Source organism: Anopheles maculipalpis, chromosome X (assembly GCF_943734695.1).
Source record: "Anopheles maculipalpis chromosome X, idAnoMacuDA_375_x, whole genome shotgun sequence".
NCBI classification, from domain to species: Eukaryota; Metazoa; Arthropoda; class Insecta; order Diptera; family Culicidae; genus Anopheles; species Anopheles maculipalpis.
The window spans coordinates 381099-408899 of record NC_064870.1 but is presented as its reverse complement, the minus strand read 5'-3'; the positions used below and the strand labels follow the sequence as shown (position 1 = coordinate 408899).

Below are 27801 nucleotides of genomic sequence, written 5' to 3'. Positions count from 1 at the left end.
CTTCCCATACACACCCCCTGGTATTCGTTTATTCAGCTTAACGTGCGTCACGCAGTTTAACAAAGGTGTGTGAAGATCATCTCACTGTACACTTCGAACCTTATCACCATACATATATCTATTAGCTAGTGTATGCCTATATTGCTGTGTACGTGAGCTCACGACACTGTGGCAGTTATAGTGTCCCGGATCCATGGAGTGTTGGGTATAATTTTGTCGTACATCCGTGGCCGCTCGATCCCATTCGGTGCGCAAGCAATACGCCAGGAGCTGATACCGACTAGCGCCCAACGTCGGTCGCTCGGCAGCAAACAGATGACCGGGCTGCCGGCAAACTCTTCCTCACTGCAATCCTGCTTGTGATAGGCCGATTCCGCACACATGCTATTGACCGTGGCGATCGAGATGTTCTCGCACGGCGACATGTCAATCAGCTTCAGCTGAACCCGCTGCAAATGATCACGCTGGCGCGACCACCCAAGCGTATTGCAGTTCGTCCACTGACTCTGTTTGCCTAGCTTGGTCGGTTGCTGGAAGCCTAAGCCGCCCGCACCGACGTTCGCCACTCCCCCCGAGCTGATATAATTCAGTGCAGAGATGTAGTTGTTGGTTTGAGGTGAGTTTGCGGGCAGTGGATAGGCTGCGGGTCCGACAGGCACACTACCAGGCACGGAGGAAACAGTCGTACGCCCGTGCGTTCCAGCGACAGCTGCCTCGGCCTTCGGGATGTGATACTGCTCGTCAGTAAAGTCAGCACTGTACTGATTGACGTACTTTGCTGCTTCGTTTAAATCGCCGTATTCATCGGTCACTAGCTCATCATCGCCGGGCATCTCGAAGTACTGACGGTATTCCTTCAATTTACGGACACTCACCTTGCCACCCTTGCTTGTTGAGTACTTTTCAGCGTGTGGTGTCGGTGTTACGTTGTTATCGCTGCGGTCAATGGTTTCCTTTAGCGGTATATCAGGCAGGCAGATCGGTCGCACAAAGTCTGAATAGACGACTGGCGTTTCCAGACGTACCATTGCCGCTGTGCTACCCTCTACCGGAGACTTTACCATTCCGATCTAAAATATCAAACAGATGCTCGTTAGTAAACGCATGCTAATACTATCAATACAAACAACACATCTTACTATGCGACGCCGTTGCGTCCAGGGTGCATTAGAGGAAAGTCTCACTGCTCCAAACACAGCCATCCATGTTGCCTTTGCCTGTCCTTGGAAGCATGACTCCGTCGTGAGTACCCAATCTTTCGAGACCTGATTAGATACAGACCAGGTCAGAGGTACATTTTGTAATATAATCCTTCAATTTTACATACCAACGTTCCATCGCAGACGTGCGTATCCGCTCGTAGAAGAGCTACATGCCACGGCCAATCACCCGGTGTTGCCATCTTCGATAGTCCAATGTTTTGCGTCGCTGGTAGTGTCGATTGAACACCGCACTCCAGATGGCTGCAGGCGACGTAGAGCGACTGTTTGCTCTGGCACTGAGTGCGTACAAACGAAATCTCGGATGCCCGAGGATCCAGCACCCGCACATAGCTCGTGTTCGGTTCCGTATCGTTGCGAATCTCCGAATAGTCAACCCGTTCATATCCTAGCGCCTTGCACAGTGACTCGGCGACCGTGTTGCGCACGTACTCGTTGCCTTCCATGCCAACTGAGCACAGCTTGCCGGTGGTGCCCTTCTCCGAAAACACAGCATAACCCTCAGAGTAGAACCGTGGTCGGAAAGGTACGATTGGTGGTGGAAAGGTGAGGAAGCTAACCTGCGGCGAAATGGAAACTGGAAACAAAGGGCGAGGTGATGATTAGAAGTTCTGAGAGGCTATCTTACGACATCGCCACAGCACTTACGGCAATCCTTCTCATCGCTACCGTCGGGACAGTCTAACTTTCCATCACAGCGTGCGTTGCGTGCGTAGCAAGTACGGCTCCGTCCACACGAGATCGCCCCGTAAGCGCAGAACGTACAGGTGTTCTCGTCCGACAGATCAGCACAGTCCGCTACGCCATCACATAACCGCGACGACAGGGCATTTGCCTGCAGTTCACCCGTGCATCCTGGTTTGCTGTGGCACGACTGTATACCCGTTGACTCAGGAAAGCGTTCGCAGTCGAGGTAACGGCGCAGTCGCTCCGGCAAACGTTCTCCACATCCGGACCAGAACGCCTGACAGTACTGACGGCATACCATGCCGGGCGTAGGTTCCTCAATGCTACGATACTCACAAGGTGGTTGCAACAGTCGGCAGATAAAGTCGAACGCTTGCCGGAAGCATTCGGCATCGACTAGCTCCCGGAACGAGATTAGATCTGCTTCGACCTCCTCGAGGGACCCGTGTCCGAAGAAATTCGGATAGGTCGTTACATTGTAGCCAACTGAGCGACAGTACCCTAATCGGAGTGGTTCACACTTCCGAGGGGGGCGGGCAGTTGTCACGATCTCCACAGTTACCTCATCTTTGCCACCTAGCGGTGAGGATGACGTACCGACGATATCATCACCCGTTCCCGATACCTCCTTAATCACGAGACTGTTGGGATCGATGGTCAGGTTGCGAAAGTACTTCCGCTCCTGGCCGGTAATCTCTTCCAGTAGAATAGACCGTAAATCTGCCGCCGAAACTAGCTCAGCGTACGGATCAAAGTAAAGCGCAAAGTGCAACGTCAGATCACCTGGTTCCTCGTTACTGTTATGTCAATAGTGGGAAAGATACTGATTAGCTATCGACAAAAGGGTTGCCACCATCTTCCGTACATACCCATCCAGTGCAAGTATTTCACTACCCTCGAACGGTTCGCGTAGATCCGATCGACGCATGATGAGATTGATGCGTTCCCGATAGTCCCGGGCGCGATGTTGAAACCGTAGCGTGTTTTGATCCGCCAGCTCCGGCGTCCATCGATCACCCTCGATCACGCGCAAACGTGCGCGAAATATCCGATCCGGTAATGGCTCCGGTCGTAGATAGGTGTCTAGGGAGACAAAAGCAGAAGATGTTTCGCAAAACAACGTCAACACTTGGGATCGGGGCCGTAATCAAATCGCTTCGTTGGTTTTGTGGTGAAAGTGAAGGAGCTCAGCGAGAAAATTATTAATTTCACTCACATGCACCTAATCTGAAACACATCCGCTAATTCCGGTACGTGTAATCTGTGCGTTTTATTATAAATTTTCGTGCGTGAGGAAAGAGAGCTTTTAGTCTACGACGGGAACCACCAATCTTAGTCAGCACATCATTACTGTGTGAAGCGAAAGTGAGCAAAACGACCCCACTGGGTTCCGGTGCCTTGATGTGAACCCAACTGCACTTCAATCACATCAAACACACCGCTCATTAGGAGAAGGCGCGAAAGTAGTCAACAACTATGGCTAATGGTCACTGGCTCCCTGTTACATTCTGTCGGACCCAACCGTAAGACGCTTCTTCATGTTGATCACTTCTATCGCTTTATTGCATCCGAAATTCCCCCAAAACTACAACAGCAACGGTAATCAATCTTTGTCAGAGACCAACACAACATCAGTAGCTGGTGGCATTAGCCGCCTGTGGCTTTTGCTCTCCATCTGCAAAGTTATCAACCTACACCATCTCGCTGTATCGGTGATGCAACCTGTATCCCAGCAGATTCCAGTCATCCCGCTGGAAATGGAAAGTAACTTTTCATTTTCTTCACAGGTGATGATGCATTTTCCCGTACATTCCCGGCACGGTACAACACACGCATCCCAATTAGGGAAACGCAAATAAACTACGAGGCAAGCATTGATAAAGCACCAGAAAACGTAAGCGCATTGTTACCCCGGCTTTGTTAAAAGGTACAATTTTCCCACCAATATTCGCGTCTTTGTCACGACTTTTACCAACGATACAGATTTTCACAGTGCGTGTGCGCACATCTTGCACACTAGACGTGAGCATTTGGTGCCGATGCAGCTACTCTGTTTACGTAAACGGTGTTCGGTGTGCGGTCCATAATGCCTCCATTAATTCAATTATCCATCTCCGAATGCCAACAGAGCAGCCAGAGCAGACCAGTTACCAGGAGAGTATTTGAGAAAAAATCTATACTATCTGCCTACAAGTCCAACGAAAATGGTACCACACCCTTGAGGGTGAAATACAGCCACTTGCGAGGATGGCTAATATCTCTCGCAGACTTGCCGTGCAGACAACACACAACCAGCTTCATTGAAAGCGGTTGCTTGCCGTTTTTCTCTATTTTTTGTTTGCTTTCGTCTTTCTCACATTCCTGTGGCTAGACGATAAATTAGCAAATGCACTCACAACCTCACTTTCTTCCAGAGTAGTGAGCCTGTACTTACGAGGTTGCGTAGAATGTGCGACTCTGGTACAACAATGCGTCGGTTTGTTTTTCTGCCGCGCCAGATCGAACATTCTCAGCTTGACATCACACATAACCGCAGCACAATAACGCACATAATGTTTGGCCATTAGCCAATCGGAATTCGCTCACAAAGAAAGTTCCTTGCCATGGACGTTATAGATGATGAGACACTGCATACTTACAGCCAACGTAAACGATTGCGCCCGCACACAGCAAAATCAGCAGAAAGCCTGCAATAAGAGCACAACCACACTTTTGATTGTCGCCCAGTTTGCGCCGAGTAAACCGAATATCCGAATCGCTTGACAGGACTGACTCGGCACGACTGCTCTTCGGATGCATTGCACCCCGGCTGTGATGGTGATGATGGTGATGATGATGATGATGACCGTGCCCACCGTTTGCTGCTTTGCCGCCACCACCTAACCCATTCTTGTGCTTCCCACTGCTTCCTCCACCACCTCCAACTCCACCGTTTGAAGTAGCGTTGGAGCTGTCTGAGTTGGAGCGCAGCTTCCGGTCCTTCTTGAGGCTCGCATCCAGATCGGAATCGAGCACTGGTGGAGGCGTACCGGTGGCAAAGTGATGACGATGCCCTACCGGAAGCTGTTGCTGGGCCGGTAGATGCAACCCATTGTGATTGGCCGCCTGTGCTAGATGGGCAAGGTGTTGCTGTTGCTGCTGCTGCTGGTGATGGTGATGGTGGTGATGATGGTGTCCATGCGAAAGCCGATCGTCATCATCGAAATACGAGTCGTCATCAGGTGGTGGCGGTGGCGGCAGAGAATCACAGTCATCCGACTCGGGATACTTTGTGCCGGGTTTCTGTTGCGAGCAGAAGAAAATACACAAACAAAACAAACAGAGGTCCGTTAGTATTGGTGGCCAAAATGCAGCCAGTATGTGGGTATATCGGGTGGCCCTCCACTCCAGTGAGGTCATTCTCATTCCTGGTGAGCAGTCAACGAGCCAGAACGGCGCAACAGGGAACACTAAAGGCCGTTTGGGGCTGCTCAAGAACGTCGCACCTGACTGACTTTGTGCTGCGTGCGGCCCGTAGAAAGGTTTTCAAGAAGCAACTGCCGCGAGGGTTGGTAGATTATGCTGAACTGAAATTTTGTTAGGTGGGGTAAAGTTTTGAGGTTAAGTTGCGCTTATTCTTGGGCATGTTTTGATATTATTTCCGAAACAAAATGACCCTAGGACGAACTATCGCGAAAGTCACGAGCAATCTTCAAGACTTAATTCAAACTTCGATACACACCAACGCTCTTCGGTTCAATATCTTGTGGCAGAAAAATCTCTCACAGCCACTCGTACACGTACAAAGCTCTAATCAGCTTTCCCGCCGCGTGGATTTATGCCCTGGAATGTTGCTAAAGTTAAAGATGTTCCTCGCACAATTCTAATTATCCACTGACAGCGTCAAACAGTTGTTAGGCAGCGAACCCCGGGAGTGCAACAGCCGGCCAAAGTTACGCCTCCGTGCGTTCGCTAATCGATGTTCGCGATAATGAGGCAAGCAGAAACAGAATCAAAAACACTCCGCACTTCGCATTAGCCTGATCTCCAATTTCATGACAGCTGGCCAACGCGAAATCAACAAATCTTCGATCCCAGCCTGCCGCTCAAATGCGTTTCTCTCCCGTGTGGATTTTCTCCTACCTTTATGTGTGTGTGTGTGTGTGTGTGTGTGTGTGTGTGTGTCTTTTCCAAAAATATTCACAAAACTTTCCTTTAAACGGCCATAACCTTTACGGATGAAATCGGTAACGTTCGCCAACTTTGTTACCGGAACCACATTACGCTAACGATCCTCGGAAATAGCCATTCTTGGGGGAAGGGTGGGGAGGGTAGGGGTGAGTTGGGGCGTATTTAACTGTCTATTTGCTGAAGACGGCTCACTTTCATGCTTGGAAGTAGCAAAGGGAGACAAAGGCCGAACCGAACATGTTTTTTGTTCATCAACAATATATATTTGCTTTCCTTTCGGGCTCTTTATTGCTCGGTTCGTTTAGACCACAGCGAAAACGCTTTCGATATGCAAATATCGCCAAAAACAAATGTCCAAACTCGAGTGAAAAGCGAAAACGATACCAACCCGCAAAATGGTTGGTTCCTCTTTTCTGCATCATTTTCTTCGATGCTGGCCGGCTGTATATTGTGTCACCTTGAGGGAATTTCACCTGCTCCGGATATTTATAATGTGAGCTAATACCGTCTTGTTCCAGATTGGCTCAGGAAGTAATTGGAATAATGTTGTCACCTTTTTAGTGCTGTCTGCTGTCTGCGTTGAAAGCGATAATTTAACGAATGAGCCTAAACGTTGGTCAGAAACAGTAACGACACCAACACAAAATGAGAAAAAGTTTCGTCGCCTGGAGGAAGGACGTCTTTTGTCGGTGTAAAGGTAAGCTAGTAAAGTTTGTATAATTCCAAGCGATTCGGGTTAGTTACATATTGGAAGGAAGATGATAAAATAGTTGTTAAAATAGAGATAAATTTTAAATGCTAGTTTGCAGACGTAATATTAGTACAATTGCTTCCACACCGTATTGCCGTATTGTCAATTTGATGGTGATCAGTGGTTAACTTTCTTCGTCTATCACTCCTCCTATCTGCCGATCGTTTTCACGCAGCCCAGAGGATGGAATAGCCACACCACGGAGTTGATTGCTTTTTTCTTCAGTTTCCATTTTCCCGCCCAAGTCCATTTTCTCGTGTATGTACGCGGGGTGCGTAGCATTTGTTGGAAGTGAAATACAGCGTCCTAGTGAAAATACAGCGTTGCTAATTTCCTTTTTTTTTCTACAGCTAGAAATTAATATGCCTTACGGAAAACTGTCCCAAACACGATTCAAAACAAACCATAAAAAAGTGGTCGGAAAATTGCCACTTTTCTTCGCCTACCTTGGCGGACGGTAAGGATTGTATAAGCTACAGATAAAAACATTCAATCGGACGCGCTGACGCAACCAGAAGCCGTCGTGTCGCCGTCGTGTGTCGCTTAATAAGCAGGTTGCAAGCGAATCGTTCAGTTCGACACACCCGAATAAAATAAAATCGCCGCAGAGAGCGCACAAGATGCTGCCCGTGCAGGACCCTAAAACCAAAACCCATTAACGCATTAAAGAGAAGAAAGAAAAGCCCGAACGACTACAAACACAGACACACCCCCTCAAGTGTGCAAAGGCGCGACCGTGCGCTATAATCCTTTAGCATACATCGCGATGTTTTCTGTACGCAGCAGCAGCTAATTAAGGCATGCGCTTTGCTGCCGCTGTTACGGTTGAGCTTTAATTGTTGCCTGTATTTTCCTTACTCGCCTGTTCCTCCCCTTTCGGCTCTCTTCTTGGACGCACTCGGTCCCTTTATCCACTCTTCACTACGATGCAGAACTGTGCTGCGCGGTGCCGTCTTCCTATATGCCAACCGAACCGCATCTTGCGGCCGCATTTTCTGGCCGATGTTGTGCTGTTTTTTTTTCTTGTTCGCAGACAGAGAAAGTTTTCTTCACTCTCTTGCTCTCCCTATCTCTTTCTTTCTCTCTCTCTCTCTCTCTCTCTCTCTCTCTCTCTCTCTCTCTCTCTCTCTCTCTCTCTCTCTCTCTCTCTAACTCGCACTAATGGCGTTTAAGAATTGTGCACGCATTTACGCAAGCTCCTGCTCAATTTTGTCTGCTTTCTGAGGTTTGTTTACTTATATTTTATTTAACTAAAAGCTTTTTCTACTCGACTAAAACAAGCAATAATTAATTATTTACGTTTTGTATAAGCGTGCGAGAAAACGATTCCCACCTAAAAAAACGAGAGACTTCAATGCGTCCTCAGAGGCGACGAACGCTGTTGTAACGACAAAAAAAACACGTTGTACACAGGTATAATAAAATGCTTTCGTCCATCCAACGCAACATAACTGCACCTGCCAACTATTATCACGTTCAGGTTAATCCATCTTTTCTTTTGAAGACTTACATTCCATTCTCGCTCACTGCCCGCTTTTTCCTTTGTACCTTAAGAACGCGAACGATGAGATAGTTCAAATTTTCCGTTGCTTTAATGACCTGGGTTTCCCTACTTCCCTCCTCCCTTTCATACATCCCCATCCCCCTTGCCACACTTATCATCGGCAGAGGTTGATGTTTCCGATGTACGGAGGCCCATTTCGGCACAATGACACGCGCATTGCGCCATTTTTCCCTTATTTTCACACAAATCAGACTGGGCCAGATTTATGACTGTCCGACCGGATGGTTCGTCTGCAATCGTACCATGTCAACATTACCAGACGCTGGGGTAGAAAAAAAAAACTCCAACCGATGAGAAAATCTTCCGTAAACTTCCCCGCTGGGTACGGGGAGTGTCAACCGAAGTTGCTTAAAAAACTGTGTTTTTATTTTCTATTTTTAAAACAATTCTTTGAGAGTGTTTTTTTCTTTCCTAACCTCCTCATGGTTACCAACGAGAACCCTCTATTTCCTCATTAACCATTCCCTTCTCCCCTTTGAGACAACCGCTAATAAGGTGGTTGAAAGAAAAATGCTCAGGTACTGCACTCGTAAATTAATTAATTAATAAAATAATTAATTAATTAGCGTACAATTGCTGACCGTTAGCGGAAGGACAGATAGACGTTCCAATCACACAATTTTGGAGCTTGTTTCTCACGAAACTGCGTCTCCAATTAATCAGGTACCATGGTCACATACAATCCAATCGCTGTTCATGTTTGATTGCGCTAATGTACTCACTCCAGCTAACGCATCTTCGCTTGCCGGGAAAAGTGAAAGCCACAACAGTAATCCACAAAAGGTTGCGGTCCGCAAGACAAACAAAAGCTACACTCGACCGATACCTTTAAACAAGGAAGGCGTCCTTTCTTGCGGACACAAACAACGCTCAAGCGTAATTAAATCAAACCATCAACGGAACTCAAGAAAGCAGGTCAAATCAATTGGCACTGCAAACAAAAAAAAACCCTTCTTTTTGGCTTTATGCCTTTTTGCAATTTGTACGGTTTCTGTCCGTAAATTGCCGGTTTGCCATTATTGCGACCTAGAATTGCCCGCGAAAATCGATCCCGCGAATGCTACGGTAGAAATCAATCACGGAGTTTGATCTCTCTCTTTCTCTCTCGCTCTCTCGCTCTCTCTCTCTGCTCTCGATTTTATGTTCTTTTCTTTTTCATTTCTTTTATTATTATGTCTGTTTATAACAGCTTTCCCGAAAGCATCATAAGTGTTCGGCAAGTACGCAAGTTTCTTCAAAAAGGCTATCTGCAATCACCTGGGACGGTAAATTAACAGCTGCAGCACGAGCGTACGAAATGGTTGTAAAAACAACGTTTGTAGTTAGCTCCCCCGGGAGATAATGTTTTTTTTGTTTGTCCAATCCACAGCAGTAGGAAACCCATCCCCACCCAAAGCTCCTGGAGTAGGTGGACGGGAACCGTGAGGAAATTTTTTTCCACTCTCACAAATCAAGTTTTCCTCGTGCGAGCTAAAATTATCTGATTTTGAACGAAACACTAAACGAGACGGGGCGTGGGTTTGCTTTCGTGCTCTCTCCTCTCCCTTTTGCTTTCTTCCACCTTCGGCTAGTGGGCCAACGGAGCTGAAACCAACCAGTTGCAGATCAATAACAGTATCGTGGATTTAATTTCGCCCGCACCATCATTTTCATCATCATGCCGGTCATCGCTTCGACTTGCCATACCGAAGCCCAGATACAAGACGATTAGATGCAGCGCTAAGAAGGAAACGATGTACTTTGTGAGCCAAAAAGGGAAACAGATAGAGCGACGGTGAGAGAGGTGAATTACCGTTCTGCATCATCCAAGCCACGAGAGTAGCACAAATCTCAACCACATCGATTTGGTAATTTGGCATCAACGCCATCAGCCTAACGGCGGCGAACCAATCTCACCACCAGCTGGTCAGCTGAACACGATCATTGCCGTGATGCTCACACCTATACCATCTGACTTTTCTTTCCGAGTGTAGCTTTCTTTTTTTTTTGTGGGTGGTGGTGAAATAAATCCGACCGAAAGAATCGGTTTATTTCTGTTTTCCACAACCACAGAAAGAACATTCGTTCAACAACAAACGATCTGGCACGAGGTGTGCGCTCAAAGCAAAAATACTAAACGGCTTAATCGTTGATTTTTGCTTAAAGCTCTTAGCAGCGTGCGAAAATCGAAAGACTCACGCGAAACGTGTACACACAAGCGACGAACCCCGTTCGAATTCCTTCGAAAGAGAGTGAGTTTTATACTAGTGATGACAATTCTAACCGCTACAGTCGCTCGTGCATGTTTGATGGAAAATCCTCCCGGCCCTCTCTCCCCTTTCGCCACCCACCTCCACCACTTCTCCCTACTGCAAACAACTCACCTTAAAACCATCCCAATCCCGCTCGTTCGTTCGTTCTTTCGCACCCCAGACGGGCTCTTCCCGCTGTTGCGGTTGTTTCTGTTGCTGAAATGGGTACTGCCAATCGTTGGATTCGTCGCCATTCGTTGGCTTCGTGCGCCCTTTACCTACGATGGCACCGTTTTTCGCAACTGGCTGGTCGCCCGTACCGGGTAGATTCTTGGTCGCCCCCTGTACCGGCCGTTGCTGCTGGCGCGACGGCTGATTTTGCGACCGCCGATGATGGTGATGGTGATGCCGCTGCTGCTGATTATCGTTCGTCGTGCCCATACTTTTACCGTCCGCTTGCTGCTTTGTCCTGGCCGCTTGATTTCTGCCACAGAACCTTCGCACCAGCTCGAGCCGCACTATCTTCACGCTCAAAATTGATCGTAAGCTAAATCGAGACGCACGCCGGATAACCATCAAACATGTACGACCCGTTCGCACCCAATCGGCACGATGGCTACGGTCATACTTTCCCGCTCGGTGGTCGCTATCGGTCCGTCTGTAGCAGTGTGCGTGTGTGTGACTGTCCAGTTGCTGGGGACTGTGTTTCGGTAGGGTAGTAGTAAAGCTGGTGCGCCTGTTATTAGTAGCCACCTTTAATGTGTTTCAATGGTCTGAGCGCTAATCGATGTATGGGTAATCACTGTCTCATCCTGGTCATCCAGGGCACCGAGCAACAACAAACAAACAAAAAACGGTCGGTCTTGTCGGACGTCAACGGAAGGATCGCTATGGAAAACAGGGGGGGGGAAATCAGGGCGGAGCGTGTCATGTAGCAGGTCTAATGGTTAGCAAACGTTGTAAGTGGTGCAGTTTGTGTTTGCGTGTATGTGTGTCTGTGCAGGAGGCAAAACGTGGTGCGCAAACGGGTGCAGTGGGTTCTTGTGGGTTAAGGTTTCGTTGAAATGTCATTAAGTGTAAGCAGAGCAGTTAGCATACTTTAGGTTTATTCTTTAGGTTGCCATAATTAGCAATTCTTGCTGTTTGCAAACATAATTGATTACGCTCAACGAACGCAGTTTCTGGTACGCTGGATCTTTTAGTCATAAAGTCACGAAATTTGTGATACTTAGGTTGTCGCTTGGGATGTAACTCAAACGAAGATTCATCAAGCGTGTCCGCTCGCTTCCTCGCTAACCTTGCCTGACGTCCGAAACGCCTCAAGAATAACAAACTGTCCCCGTTTTGTCCCCACCTGCTTACTATTAGAGATCATCGAACCCAACGCAATGGAGGAGGGAGAAATCGAGTCCAAAATATGAGTATGAGGTTTATCTGGCGCGAGGGCACAAAGCCACCACGAAGCGCGATGAAGATTATTTGCTCGCGAGCAAATCTCGCCTATTCGAGCTTCACTTTTAACGGCTTTTCTTTCCCCCCAGGGGACAGTATAGGTACGTGCGCGTGTTTACGCATATGGGTGACGAAAGTTTCACCTGGGTCCGGGGGGGTGCTAAATAACTTCATCTGGCAAACGACGACACTAATTCCAACCACGTCTCAATGTCCGCTCAACGTGCGCAGTGATAGTGTTCCCCGTTTGCTTGCAGAAACGCACACGCCTGCGATGGGAGAAATTCTGTCGAAAATGCGTATTGACTTTATTTATTGAGTACCATCCTATTGTCCGAACGGGCACGTCTGCGTGCCGCGTGCCGGTTTGCGGTCAGCAAAGAATTGTGTCAACACGTGTTTAACAGCTTCGCTTGCGCACCCCGCTTTTTAGGTCTTCCGCTGCATGCTCATCTCCTACGAACAGATAGCTCGATTCTGTCAAGCCTTGCAGCTCAGGTTAAAATCCACCACCCCTATCCTCTGGGGCGGTGGGGGGGGGGGGGTTTACAGGTCAGGTTTTAACTCAGGGAGTTGCAAACAGAAATTACCATACAATCGATGCGCCAAATAGTCACGCAGCAGGGTTATGGATATTGCAGCAGATTGCACACACACACACACACGACGGTGTGGATGTGTGTCACCCTGCACAAAAGCTGCAGCAAGGCTTCCGAATGCAGGCTACAAAAAAAAAAAATAACCTGAATACAACACTGACCGAGCAATCGATACACCTAGGGGACTGTTGTTGCTGTTGCGCATGAGCGGGTGGCGCAAGTCCAACGACACGAAAGAACGGTATCGACGTCTGAACTTGCCACCAACAAGACCCCGGATGCGTCCGACCAAGCAAACAGGTGCAACAAGTTGGCTCGTTTGCGAAATTCAATCGATAAACGCAAATCAATCCGGACCGGCGGAGTGGTGGCCGTCTTTTGCATCGATCGAACACCCAGACATTCACACCGCACCGCACATTCGGTGCGGTTGCTGTATCGGGTATCGGTTCGGAAATCCGAAATTTACCTCCGGCAAACTGCTGGCCCACTGCTGATAATATGGTCGATCGCACAGGCATTCTCTTCTCTTCGAGCGCTTATCGGTCGCACACCAATAAAAGGCAACACGTGGCGCACACGAGTGTGAGACAGAGGTTGGTTAGCGGGCGGTGGGGGATGGGATGGGGGTGGGAGGGGGGCGCGAAACCTTTCATTTCATGATCGCAATTACATTCGCTCTTTTGAGTTGGAAAAAAAACGCGAGATCGATTCGAAAGTGAGCGCATGTGAACGCCTCGGACGCGCGTAAAAATACAACCTCTGGCGCCCTTCTTTAAGGTGCTTGCTGATGCTTCAACGCAACGTTCGTACCGGTGAGAGGTTAAAAGAAATATAGTAGCAACAGCGAAAGAGGAGAAGCCAATTTCTTTCTTCAAACCATGGACGAGCGGCGAACAGTTTCTTTGCTGATATTGCTGATAAAAATCCTCACATTTGCACGGCGCTTCTAGGTGCGCCTTATCAGACTGGTCCTTAGAGCGATCCACTAAACGATCCACACAAAGATGCGGTGGAGAGATTTTTCCGGTTTTGCTTGAAAGTGAAGTTCCTGGGTATGGTTTTCCGGTTTTGTCGTTCGGTTTTTGTTTCCTCCTGCTTCATCCCAACCAGTCACTTTACGGGTTACTTTCGCTAGCTGAAGGAATTGCTGTGGTATCGTGGCGTACAGCAGCAAGCAGGTCAACTGGTTTTTCAGCCACTAATGGACAAGAATTGCTGACTGGCCTCGGACAAAGCTTCACCATCTCACGAGCGATTTTCTCACGAGGAAAAGCTTCTTCATGAAAGTCAACTACTGCGAATCGTTACTACGACTAGTTCAGAAAAATTTCCAGTACATCATTTCATATCATCGCGACCTCAAAAAAAAAATGGCCGTCTGTTCTACTTTTGGAGTTTTGTAGTAGTACCCCGCCTCAATTCAATTACTCTTTTGCCTCGCTCACTTGCTCCTACCGAAAGCTACTTTTCTGCTTTGCATTTGTCTTGTGGAATAGTGCTGTATGGAACAGATTCCCCCATTTCAGCTATAATTTCGCTTGACTACTCGCCAATCAGTAAGAATTCCGAACAGATTACTAACAGGAAAGTGAAATTAGACACGCTGCCGGGAAATGGACAATACACACACACACACACCCAGAGCTGGACGAGTTGCGGACAAGTGCAACACCAGCTGGCGATCGAGGCACTTATCGCAGGAAGAGGGAGAGCGATCGAGTTACAGCACTCATGTAGTCAAATGTTTCAATATGGTATATATCTTATTATATCTTATATATATATATATATATATATATATATATATATATATATATATCTTCTTATATGGTACTTGAAACATTTGACTACATGAGTGCTGTAACTCGATCGCTCTCCCTCTTCCTGCGATAAGTGCCTCGATCGCCAGCTGGTGTTGCACTTGTCCGCAACTCGTCCAGCTAACCTTCACGGACTCCAGCCACGCATAGCATTCCCTCCACGTTCCCTTTCTTCTAAAACCTCCACCACCACCATTAGCATTATAAGTCGATGTGAGACCGAGCCCAGATTTTTCGCCTGCTAGCACTGGCGAGCCAAGCAAGAATCCGAGCCTAGTACATGGTGGAGGAATTCCGTGGTTTCTGCCACCTTCGCATACCGTTCCCCGCAATCTGAACGGCGCGGCATTTAAGCGCGGCCTAAAGATCAACTCGATAGGCTGCAGCACCGTTGGTGCGCACCAATTTGCTTCGTGCTTTGGTTACGTTTTACGTATTTTCAGCGTATTTTTGTGTGTCTGTTTCGACAGGCCACCCCGGTGGTGGTGTGAGAGTAGTGTTATGGAGGACGCGACACACAAAAAAAAAACAGTTTTACAAAATCAAAAAAGGGCATCGAATATCCATTCGGGTGGAAATTGGAGCAAAAACGGGGCACAACACTGAATCGGTTGATGTACGGTAACACAGGTGTAGTTTTGGTGACGTCAGTTGATCAGCTTTTTCATATTGCATTGCCTCTAGCCCTTAGGAAGGCTGTTGGCCCTCTTTTGACGGCCCCAATTGCTTAGGATTGTTCATTGCGGCCCGATCGGCCGGTGATGACATTCGAGCGTCAAAGTTCATCGAGTCGCTCGTGTTGATAGCCGATTTCACCGAAACCCCCATTTTCCTTCCCATCTCCTCCCCTTGCGAGCCGCCTCTTTGTGGTGAAAATACACTCGTGAAAACCCTTTTTCTCCTTCAGCCAACCTTAGGTATCTGTCATTTCTAATGGCCACGCAACGAAGCACACGAGCGAACAGAGGATAACCAGTCAAAGTGAAAAGCTGTATGTTTCGCTCTGCCATCAGAGCAGCTGTTTCGGTGTTATGGAGCCGATCGGTCGATCGTGAAGGTAAGGAAAAGTGAAATCAACCGAATCTCGCCACAAGCCAGGGTTTGCGAGAAAGGAGAAAAAAAAAACACGGGCAACAACCATTCCCTTTGCAAGTCAGTCACTTGTCATCAGAGCCGGCAAAGACTTAGTTCGCTTCTGCTTCGGTTCACTTGGCTCACCCTTTGGGTTTAAAAAAAGCCATTTCAACTAACGGAAAACGTAGAGGCGTTTATATGTTATAAAAACTTTAGATTACAATTTCCTTCCAAGAGGGTTTTTATTTTTTATTAGTTCAACATGGCATGACGACCTTAATGGCGGTCAGTCACAAGAAGAGAAAATGTAAACACAACCTAAACACAGAATCTAGAGCGCGGTCGTGTCGGCAGGAGAATGAAATGTGAGTGAAGAAGGTTCTTGGAAAACGAATTAAACTTGAAGTATTGCGTGACAAAAAATCAATCAAAGATTTGTTGCGTCTCGCGATTTGTTTGTCCCGTTTTCGTTGCAAAGCTACAAATTTCAATTGAGCTAAATAGATCGGTTTTCTACCAGCACTGTTTAGCACTTCGGAGGCCCAAAGACCGGAGAAAGTATGAAGCCAAACGAATCAACCGTTTTTATATAAGATTTTGTTTTGTGGTCTCGCAGTTTTCCGTTTGCTAATCGGTTTCTCAACTTGCTGAAGGAAAAACATAACGTCATATGAAGTTCACATAGAGTACCCCGCTCAAGCGAAGGCTTAGCTTTAACGCCTTGTTTTCCGTAGTTTAAGTTTATTTTTGGTACACAAATTGCTAGCTCGGCAGTTTTTTGAAGTCTACATTTCGATGCTGCCGGGTGTTGGTTTAACAAACAAACAAACAGCCATCGTTTTCCAACACGCCGAGTATCGGATTCATGCAGCATGCGGCGAGTAGGTTGAGCGAACCAGGAAAACTTCGCAAGACGGCACCCACAAAAAAAAACCAAGAAGCTACAAACATACACACGTGAAAAGCGCTATTTGTTTTGTATTTATTTTTTTGCTCACCACAAAGACCACCACCACCACCTTCCCCTGCTTCTCTCTTTACTGTTTATTTGCTCCATTTCTACAGGGCTTGACGCTGCACTCTGTGCAATTACCGCAATGACAGCAGCCAGCCAGCCAGCCACCACTTCTGGCGGCAAAATGGAATGAAATGAAAACGCGCGCACCAAACCGAACCACATATCCCGATCCAATGCCGCAGGTTTCCATTTCAGCGCCTTTCCCCAACACGTTTATCCGTAACCCACAGGCGGGAGAAGAAAATAACAAACAAAAAACGCTCGCACTCCCAATCTTCGAAAGATGGATCGCGGCTCGCTAAGCACATGGCGTGCAAAATGGGCAAGATAAATCTGCGATACTGTGCAGTGTGCGAGTGTGAGGACAATTTTTTTTTATTCCCAAAGGCGACTGCAGAACCCATAAAGGCAAGGTGATTAAATGTATCTGTACACACACACAGGCAGTTTGAAAATGAAATGGAAAATAGGAATTGGAAAAGCGAATGAATTGCTGTTAGCAGTATCTTGATTTTTGGGTTTTTGGTTGTGGTTTTCCACAGATTTGAAAGTATCCATGGTGATAGTGGAAACAATCACGAGCGGAAGAAAAGAGAGATATATATATATATATATATATATATATATATATATATATATAGAGAGAGAGAGAGAGAGAGAGAGAGAAGGAGAGAAAGAGGAAACAAAGCTACCACCTACAACATGCGTCGTGCCAATTTTCCCGACCAAAATTGGCCGCTCGAAAAAAACGGCTCCTAAGACGTTAACTTAATCTCAATAGGAAATGAAAGATTTCCTAGCCAGCACCACGCACTCAGCAATGGTCGTAAAAACAAAGGAGAACGCGAAACGTAGAAACGATAAACCAACCCTATCGTACAGATCACCAGATCATCTTCCTTTCGGCTGACACTGCTTTGGAGAAACCAAAAGTATGACACAACGTAATAAAATCATTCCCCGCACGGTGAACGGCCGTGTGCGTGTGTCTCGCTATCTAACGGAGGACGATCTGCTTTTCATTTCCCTTGTACAATTGTTGTACCTTTCCCTTCCGGCCCTCTAGGAAAAATTTGGAAACTCTTTTATTTTATTTCACCTCAAAACTTTATCCTCCCGTACCGTGTGAACAGATGGGGGCGGGGTGTGTTTCTTTGTTGCCAATTCTTGCTCTGCTACACGGATAAACAAAATAAAACAACGCCCCCACTCAAAACACAGCGCGTAAAAAAGAAAACAGTTGAAATGGCTTACTTTTCGGTTGTCTTATCAAAAACGATCAATCGATTGCGTTAGTAAGCAAGCGACGAACCCTCTAGCTGGGAATAAAATGATTTTTTTTATGCTCCGTTTTCTCTTTTTGCTGTTAAGCACGCTATATACCTTTTTTTTAATTTTATCATTTAAAGAAATTATGTTTCCCTCGCCCCTTTCGTTCCTTTCTCATCCCATCCCCACCGCCCGGTAACTTTTATCCGCCGGGTTGGAGCCATTTAAAGGCAAAATGTGTAAATGATAATATCGCCGACACGGTCACAATGGTTTGCTTCTATTTTCGGTTCTAGCTCTGCTAGCCCCGTTTTGGAATTCTTACAAACCATGTTACCACACCCCGTGAGAACATGAAAATATTTATAAATTTACAACAACAAAAAAATGTATTCCATACCAGAAGACGTTTTGCGCCAGGGCGATACAAATTCATGTTCCACTTGTTTCCATGCGACCATTTTTCGCTCGCTCGAGGATTAATGTGTTGCTTTTCTTTAGCTTTCTGTACGAGCTGCTGGATTCCTACTGGTAATTAGCTTGACCTGTATATACTAATAGACGATAAACGGTTCGCCAAAAAAAAACTCGGTCGGCGTTGACCAGCTAGGGATGAGCCGCGTATCAAAGGGATGAGTGAAACATTGCGTAGGAAAAGATTGGACCTTAAAGCTTACAAGCCTCTACAACGCCGCCCACATTGTACGTCGGAAATTGTGCGGGAATGGACCTTTTTTTTTGTACTGCACTCATTAATTCAGTTGGCCTTCAAGGAAATATTTTGCAATTAAATTTTGCAACGAAAGGTGTTATGGTGTAAGGTTATGTTTACCAGGCAGGTGGGACAAATGATTCTTTGCACATTTACATTCGCGAAGAATCGTAATCGATTCATTCGCATTAGCGATTTTGACAGCTCATAGTAAACTATCTTTTCGGTGGTCCCACCGGCCCCAAAAGGAAAAAGTCCCTGCCGAAGCGAACGAGCATCTTACCGGTACGGTACGGTTTACACTTCCTCGGAACAGTGACCTACTCTCTTCGCAATGGGAACGGTTGTGTATTATTTTCGTCGCCATCAGCAAGCAATCGGACAACGCGCGGTCTACCGCAGCAAAGGGCCACACCGTTGCATAGCCGTCCCCCTTTAAGAGCCGTTGTCCGGCAGTATAAATGAAGAAACCTGCCACTCTTATTCCGTTGCTCCAAATGATGCGACACCGTACCGGACCCCATCATGATAGTTGGGCTCGAATTAACCGAAAAAAAGACAAGAAAAATTAATCCCATCCATGGTGAAGGTGTGCAGTGGCGAGAGGGGAGGGACAACACTGGTTTACCGATTGAGAAGAGTAGGATGGGAGGCGAGTTGAGGAGGTTGAATCACCACCCCAATTTAGTTCCATCAAATAGCCAAAAAAAAAAGCTTCGAACCGATCAAGCAAGACAGTCGCAGTCGTCTACGATGATGGGACGAGCAATGGTGCTGCCTAGGTTTAGTCACAGTGATTTTTTTTTTGTTTTTGGTTTTCTGGATTGCTTCACTCTTACGGAGTACTAGGTCCATGATAATTAACTAATTAAGCCGGAGTGGAAGAAAAAAAAATGATTGAGCGATATGAAAAATCCCTTTTTAATTTTGACCATTTCTCTACGCATCTCTATTCTTTGGCATTCGGTCATCGCGACTGTCTTTAATCATACCAATCGTGCCCATCATTAGGTGCAGCGCTTCTGTTCCGCCCGGAAAAAAGTGGGGTAAGTTCTACAGACAATTTTGATGCTAAGCTTTCTAGCCTCGCTTTGCAGACAGTGGGACGGCAGGGAGGCACAAGAGCATGCAGTTTGCGAAATTAAGAAATAAAGAAATGTGACTGGCGCTACAGCTCATTATCTTGATGCCGTTGATATTCTCACGGCAGATGCTTTTTGGGGGGTTTTTTGTGATCTTTGGTAGCATTTCCTCTATTGTTTTTCAAGCATTTTCATAAGAACACATATAAAACTTTAGAGAAAAGAATGCAATTAAATCATTTATCGCTTTCTCCTTTGGGTGAATAAGCACAACCAGCTTCCGCTTTGCTGAAACATTGTATCTTGACACATGCCTTCCAAACAGTCTGTTGCAGCATCATTACTCGCCTACTCTCATCAGCTATAAAACGTATGCTTTGCATTTACATGTTTACGTTTGTTGTGTGCTTTACTTGTAAAATTTCACAAGACACTGACGATTAAAATTATACAACCGATAAAGCCAAACCCTTCTATCTATAAGTAACACAAGCAGGAAATCGGATTACCCATCGCACAGCAAAACAAAATCGCTCACCAAATCGCTTACCCATCACATGCCCACCATACACACGATGTAAGTTCTGCCCTGGGAATGGTTCTCCACCTCAAAAATTTACACAAACGCCCATGGCATAAACCTTTGACTCCCAACGCATTGGCGGCGTCTCCCTGTGGTGCTCCGGCTGTCATTGTTGGCGATCGTTTGCTTTTATCTAACACACGATTGCGCTACATAATTCCCATTACATCTTCCTTTTTTGTTTTGTTTTATTCATTCCATTGTTGGTGCCGCACGCGCTCGCAAAACCCGCCACAAAACAGCGTATGAGAAAATTATTACAGAACAAAATAGTTATAGTAAAACAAAAAAGGCTCCCCTGTCAAGCTTGTTTGTTTTCTTTTTCTCCCTTTTCGCTTCGCTATTTATGCTCGCTTAGCAGACGAAGAATGCAAACACCAGGGAATCTAATAAAGCGGGAACCTCCCTTCTTCCCCCCCCCCCCCCCCCCCCCCCCCAAACCTTTCTATTCCATTTGCCTGAAAATCATTCAACCATCACCATCATCATCTTCATAATCATCCTGGCTGATGCTTCTCGCGAGCAGCAGGTTGAGAGCCTCACGACACGAAGCGCTACATAACTGTTTGAAGCTTTGATAGTAATGATTCTAATTATGCTCGGTCAGTTAGGTGAAAAACGGGCGTCCGAGGAGGTGAAACAGGGACCGCGCAAGAGAGTATTGCATTCGAAACTTCCGCCAGCTCCCAAAGGAACGACCACCCGGTGGACCGATGCTTAGAATAACGGGTTTGGCGCCCGGACACGGTGAGCAAGCAGCCAAAAGCTTTGCACATTTTATTCCGTTCTGTTTGCTTTTGTATGTGACAAGATTTCTCTCACTATTGGTGTAGCGAGTTTTCATCTCAAGTATTCTTCCCATTTGGTTTGCGTTAGTGATTTTTCCTTTCCTTTTGTTTTTGCCAGACTGCAAACAGACTGCATAATCGCGCTGAAAAGGTATATTGTGGTGGATCCGTTAGGCGTTTTTGTTGTTGTTGTTGGTTGCTGTTGGCGCTTCATCCCACCAAAGCAAACCAATCGATGCGTGCATGATTAGCACCCCTGAGAGTGAGCTTGATGCGGGGCTCAAGATAAATCATAAAATACAATAAATTACGTGATAGCACAAAGGAAGTAACATTCGCTTCATCGCGAGTGAAAGTTAATCAATGTTTGAGTAGGTCCAACAACAACAAAAAGCATATAAATAGCAATCAATCGTGCAAAAAAAAAGTTGAGGTTATGTTTTTATTTTCTAACCATTTTTCCTTTCCAGTGGCTGTTTTATGTGTAAATTGAAGCTGGCGTTGATGTTGCTGCCTGCAGGCTAAATGTTACGCCTGCAATGGGTCATTTTCATTAGCCACGAATTAAGTGCCATTTCTTGTGCACGTGTGTAAATGGCATCGCCAATGGTTGACATTGTGGCAAAGAAAATTGTTGTAATGATAGATCTCTCTCTCTCTCTCTCTTTCTCTCTCTCTCTCTCTCTCACATACACACACACACACACACTCACACTCTTTTTTACTTCTTTTTCTTGACATCTGTTTAAAGTGATCACATTTTCCGGGGTGACAAAAATTTCATCCAACACAAACGAGTTCTTCTGGAGTTTCTTCCTGTTTCACCCAACGCGAAGAGCGCAAGTGCAAGCCTCAAGCTTTTCCGTGTCTAATTGCAAATGTTTGCTTTTCACGCAGCATAACGTGGTTTTTCTGTCTGCACGCAAGCGCAGCAGCAACGCAGCTGGATTCTGCTCGCCATCCGGACGTCCGGTTGGAAGGAAAAACTGGACCGACTTTCCATCCATCATCGTCCGACCATTTTTGTCATTTTCACCCAGCTTCTCCCAGCAGGCACACTGCAGAAGATGCATTTTTCCCTTCCCCCCCCCCCCCCCCTGGAGCACCAAACACACCTCATCAAAGGGAAAGTCTCAAAGCAGCACTACTACACGAGCGACAGGAAAAGTGGTTGGAGAACAGAAAAACAACAAGAAAATGTGTGCACATTCTTGTGCGGAATGGCCAGCGGAATGTTGTCAACGAATTTTCTCTCCCCTCCCCCCCCCCTCCCCTCCCCCCCCCCTCCCCCCGCTTCAACACCGTCAGCATCGTGGCTCGTGGAGCGCTTTTTGCAGCGCTCTTTAGAAAAAACAAAACCTGCAAACGTGTGCAAGCAATGTTTTCTTGGCGCGGAAAAAAAAGAAACGGCTTTTGCGTGCGGAAGAAACACAGCTTTCGTACAAATAAATAAACAGCGAGATGTTTTGCGTTTTGTTGATGGGGGAAGAAGTTTTCGGCACTTGTCAGCGAACCTTATTAGAACTTTCTCCCGAAAAAAACAAACTGCATCCAACGCATTTTTCGTCACATGTTGTACAAACTTTAGCAACTGGCCGTATCACCATTGTGCATCATAGTTTCACTGAAATACTATTGGTAACAACCGAAGACGTGCACTTCAAATGCAAACATCCTCCAGATTTGTTCGCCGCGAAAGCAAACTAATCCGTCGTGGCAAACACGCTATACGCTCCTTTAAATAAAAAATAATTATAAAAGAAAAGTTAATCGCTATGTCTATGTGATGAAGTTGTTTGTTTCGCTCGCCGCACCATTCACGGATGAAATTTTCGATTCATCTATGGGCGAAATTGCCACCACAGTTTCAAAGTCGATCGAAAGTGGGCCCGTTTTTTTTTTTGTTTTGTTTTAATTTCCTTCAAAATTTAGTTAATCCTCATACTTCATAATCCATCACGCGGATCACGATCGCTCTGATTCAATCTGGGCGGGTTGCACGTCTGGGATGATGTAAGAGTCGCGGCTGCTGGATTACTGGTGGGACTTACATATATGGTCCGGGTGCATCTCCCTGAACGAGTCGGCGTCGGCAAAACGATCCGATCCGATCCGGTGCTACTGTGGCTCCAACGCACGTCCGTGACGGCTCGTCTCTTAGTGTCCCAAGTCCGTACATGGACACGCCAGACGACATTAGAAGGGGGTTTTGTGGTGCCACTCCTTACGATTTGGTGACACACACGGCAGGCTAGAATTACGTGCCCCAACGCATGACATTTACTTCGCCGCCTAAGCATACTATACTATGTAGGGGTCCTCGACGTATTCGACATTAAACTGTACTTGCAAAATGGTGCTAGCAACGTAATGTATGGTCGACATCGTGATCCTTAATTGCTTCATAATAAGGTATAATAAGTGCGATAGAAAATAATGTATTCCATATAATGCCACAAGCGAGTAGAGAAAACCCTGCAAACAAAAGACGGGCGTGCCTAGTGATCGATTGGTTTCCAAGGCTTTTTTTAATGTGCTGACCACCTACAACACTCAAACTATTGCTCCCTCCTGCTTGTCATCGATCCTAGCCCGGTAGAAAGCCGTCGAATGGCTTACTAGACTTGCCGATACCACGTAGTTGGACAGTCAATCCTCACTACGGGGAAACGGTCCGGATAGGATTTGAACTCCAATCCTGCCGTGTGAACGTCCGGCAGGTCCGCTGTCACCTACACCACCGGACCGTCCCTGCAAAAAATTCTACGCTAACTGAACTCAGATCTTAATCGTCAGCTCCGCATAGATTTTGCTTGTTTTGTTTGCGCGTTGATCCTCACCCTAATTCTGTTTTTGTTTTTTTCTCTCTCTCTCTGCATCATTTTGGGCAACCCCGAGACACGAAACTGGCTGACTCATCGCGGGCCGGATCGATCGTGAGATCGACCTTCATCAAACTCGGGCCACGCAACGGAACTTCTTTTTATACTTTCAAAACTATGGTCCAACAACGGCCCTGTCAACCGTGGGACAACACTGGTACCATTACCTACCCAAAAAGCAATAACAAAAATCTGTGTGGCCCTTTAAATCGATTGGTAACATCGATGGCGACGAGAGTGTTAAGATAAATTCGATGCTAAACACAGGAAAAAGAGACTTTTTCCGTTGGCATCTGGTGTCCTCGTCGAAGGGGAAGCTGGCCGTTGGAGGGAGTTGGAGAAACTGTCGCAATTGCTACCCGCTTATTTGCAGATTATTTTTATCGTTCGCGCCTTTTACTCCATCCTGCGGACTTTCCCTTTTTTTTTTTTTGTTGCTGTTTTCGCGCTTCACACCCATTTCTTCAACGGGTCTCCACGCGGTTTCCTGCCCTTGGAGGGATGTGACACACTTCTTCCCGTCAGTAGAACCGGTTCCCGGAAGCACGCCGATCCCGTAAAGAATCGAATCGTGCAAGCGAACAGTTTCTTCTTCCTTCGCCGAACCACGGCATTAATGAGCCTTTTCCCAGGGTTTTGCGCGATGCCGAACGCACGTTGTACGTGCGCAACGCGCAGGAAAGTAGCGCCGCACGATGAGCTTACCCGATGCAATCGCTTCACTTTGTACCTCCGCACAAGCGCAAGAGTCAGATCGGGAACTTGGAACTTGGGAAAGCATGGGAAAATTGGGTCAAATCATAGGAGCGTTTCGATTTCCTTTGACAACCATATCGAGTATGTGTACACACTTTCGCGTCTACTGGTAAAGCAAGCTCGCACCAAACACGACCAGATCGTTGTATAAATATTGCGCAAAAAAAATACTGCACGCCAATGATGATGCAAATGCACCTTAGAGACCACCTTATAGATGTCAATTTCCATTAACCTCTACGTCGGCCTACACCGAACGGATGCGAGACGAGTATAGGGCGGGTTGCGAACATATTGTGTCATTCTCGATGGCACATTGATTGAACTTTTTGCTCTCGAAGTTAAGCCTTCACTCTTCACAACATCTTCGGCAGCTTGCTGAGCGTTGTTCGATCGTCAGGACACTCACTCGTCCATCGACCGAGGACAAAAGCTATCCCTTCCAACGCCCGAAACGAAAGGAGTTCATGGTCGCAGTGCATGGAACTCTCTTCGCTCAATGACGATCAACCTTTGTTTCTAAATCTAGAGCAGCAACTTCTTGGAAGCGTTTCGATGTGATTACGGTGTTTCGGGTTAGGGTTTATTGTGTCCTCTTGCCAGCTCCCTTGCCTTTTTCCCTTTGCAAGCATCTTGATACACTTCATCGATGGAAAAAGGGCACCGCAGCAGCAACAGCAAAAAAGGGCATCCAACATAAATCATACCGCTTAAAAGGGGAGGTGTAACTTATTTTCTCTCGTTTGTTTTTTGTTTTTTTGGTTTTTGTCGCTTTTGTTTCGTTCCCCCTTACCTAGAGTCAACATTTAACGACCTTTGCTGCAAGAGAGCTACTAATTTTGTAAGAGCTGTACTGCACATAAAAATACGTGCAGACGAACAGTGGTCCCATGCGCAATATCTGCAGCATATGCGTGTCATTGACCTCCTGTATTTCGGTCCTCTTGCTTATCCGTTTGCTACAGTTCCGTTGTCTTTTTTTCTGCTTCATCTTCAATCCGCCTTGCAACGTGTTTTGGGATCCGAAAAGCAGCTCAATCACACCAACGCATCTCATGCCGTACGGTGCGTGCCAGCGCCATGTCAAAATCACGGAAAGAAAGCGTCTTTCGACGTGGTGGAAAGCTTGATGTTTCTCCCCAAAAACCTCCCAACATGGGGTGAGACGAGTTGAGGGGTGGAGGTAGGCGGTACGAGGGGGTGGGGGGAGGAAGATTGGCGCAATACGTGCGTATGTTGTGTTGAGGTTGTTTTGTTTTTTTTTCTTCTCCATTTTTATATGATAAAATCGTATATCTCATCGGACAGCCCCTACCTATCAAACATTGGGCCTCGCGGATGGTTTCACTTTTCACTCCTAATGAGAAATAGGTTTTTAACCTATCCTCGTGTTTTCTTTTCTACATCCATTTCCCTCTGCGTGTAACGTACGTAAAAGGCTTAGGAGTTTCTTTTGAATTTGGCATATGAGTTCGCAAAACATTACCTTCCCCAAAAACGTTCGCATGAAGGATGTAAGTAAAGCAGCGAAACACGGAAGGATCATTAGATCCATCCAATACTTTATATGATAGTCTTCTGCCAGCCGAACCGGACCTCTCTTAAGGGTGTGAATTAATCCACCGAGGCATAACCCAAGAAACGCGAAGCGATCCTTCGCGGAAGAGCAGCAGGACATGACCTTCTACCTAACAGATTATGCGAAGATTCAGACAAATGGGTGCCAAGGTTTTTTAGAAAAGATCAAATATAACTATTATTTGTTTGATCTTCCCAAAAAACCTTCTGGAGTCCTTAAGCAGCGTTTTTTTGTCTTGTCTTGATCCAACCTCTCAATCAGCAATTCCTAACCCTAACCACCATATCCTCTAATCTTCAATTGTGTCTGGAGAGCCCAGCATTGAGTCACCAAAACTCTTAAGTCGTCCAAGACATCAACAGCTACCCTATGGCGCCATTAGCTCAGTAGATTCAATCGCCGTTCATCGCATAATAATACCCCGGATTGGAAAACACTAACTGGTCTTACTGCTCGGGCAGATAATTTTGACACAATTTGTTCGTGTTCCTTTCTGGTGCACTAGTTTTTCCACCGGACTGCTAGATAAGGAACCAGGAGCCGAGCGAGGGGCGGAAGTGAATGAAAATGAAATAATTAGCGCCAAAGCGCAAGTGTGGCCACTACACGCTAGCCCCTGCCGGGAGTGCCTGCTTGACCCACATTTCGCGAGCAGGGGGCGCACAGGCATCGGTTCGCTCATTGGCCACACCCGAGCGGTTTGCGGCTAGCGTTTTGGCCACATCCGCCACTAGTCGACCGCCAAAACGGAGCACGCCGATGGGGCAGAAGGAAAGGTAAGGTTGATTGCAAAGGTCGCGATTTCTCTTATCACATTTTACCTTTCTTGAAAGTACATACGACTCCCTTTTGGGGGAGAAGAGGTTCTGCGATTTTATCCGCGACGCGACGAAATTAAACCTTAGAGCCTTTGGCCATCAACAATCAACAATCTCGTTTATAAGTGCACATTAGACATACAAACCACCATAAAAAATGGCACACATGTACAAACACACACACAGCAGATAGGAAACACTTACCTCTAGCATTTTGGGAAACGTTTTGACTGCTTTGAAGTAACGGGTCCGCGTGCAAGGACAAGGGCTTCCTTGCGAATTTTTCTTGTTTGAGAGTAAGCAGCTCCGTTCAGGGCGAAAGGATCCTTCGGCAAGCAGCTGACTGACTGGACTGCTTGGACGGTTGAGCACGTTGGGGTTGAGCGCGAAGGCAATTCGAGTAATCAACGGGCACCCCTGTTTTATTTTTTATTTTTGCAGACTTGTACCTCAAAGCAACGGTCTTTCCTTTTTCTCCTTCCTTCTTAAGTAACCCTCCCCCCGCCCCGCCTCCCCGCTCCGTCACGTACGACCAAAGATCACAGAAAAATACACACACACACTCCCGCACGATACATTTAACGACCGAAAACTCTTTTCCTTATCAGCTTCTTAGGTTCACAGCACAACTTTCCTGATGGGGATCGTGGCCAGTTCACCTGTTAATCCTGGCCCAAACCGATCCACACCACATTCAAATACTAAACGTTACCCAAGCTGTCCTCCAAGTACGTTTTCTTCAC

General features: G+C 46.6%; 3 protein-coding genes across 3 annotated transcripts in view; 1 reads left to right on the top strand and 2 right to left on the bottom strand.

Moving 5' to 3' along the window:
• The window catches only part of LOC126557930 (UNC93-like protein MFSD11), a 240393-nt gene that overhangs the window by 165744 nt on the left and 46848 nt on the right, over positions 1–27801 (top strand). The gene's annotated exons all lie outside the window — the stretch shown is intronic.
• Positions 1–27801, bottom strand: part of LOC126556714 (protein GPR107) — a 381205-nt gene that overhangs the window by 333028 nt on the left and 20376 nt on the right. The gene's annotated exons all lie outside the window — the stretch shown is intronic.
• Positions 147–27335, bottom strand: LOC126567626 (uncharacterized). Its single transcript, XM_050223848.1, has 7 exons — positions 27263–27335; positions 4547–5189; positions 2777–2990; positions 1869–2704; positions 1328–1797; positions 1140–1265; positions 147–1070 (listed from the first exon to the last, which is right to left on the bottom strand). The coding sequence occupies exons 1-7, from the start codon at positions 27269–27271 to the stop codon at positions 159–161; spliced, it is 3210 nt and encodes a 1069-aa protein (XP_050079805.1). The 5' UTR covers positions 27272–27335; the 3' UTR covers positions 147–158.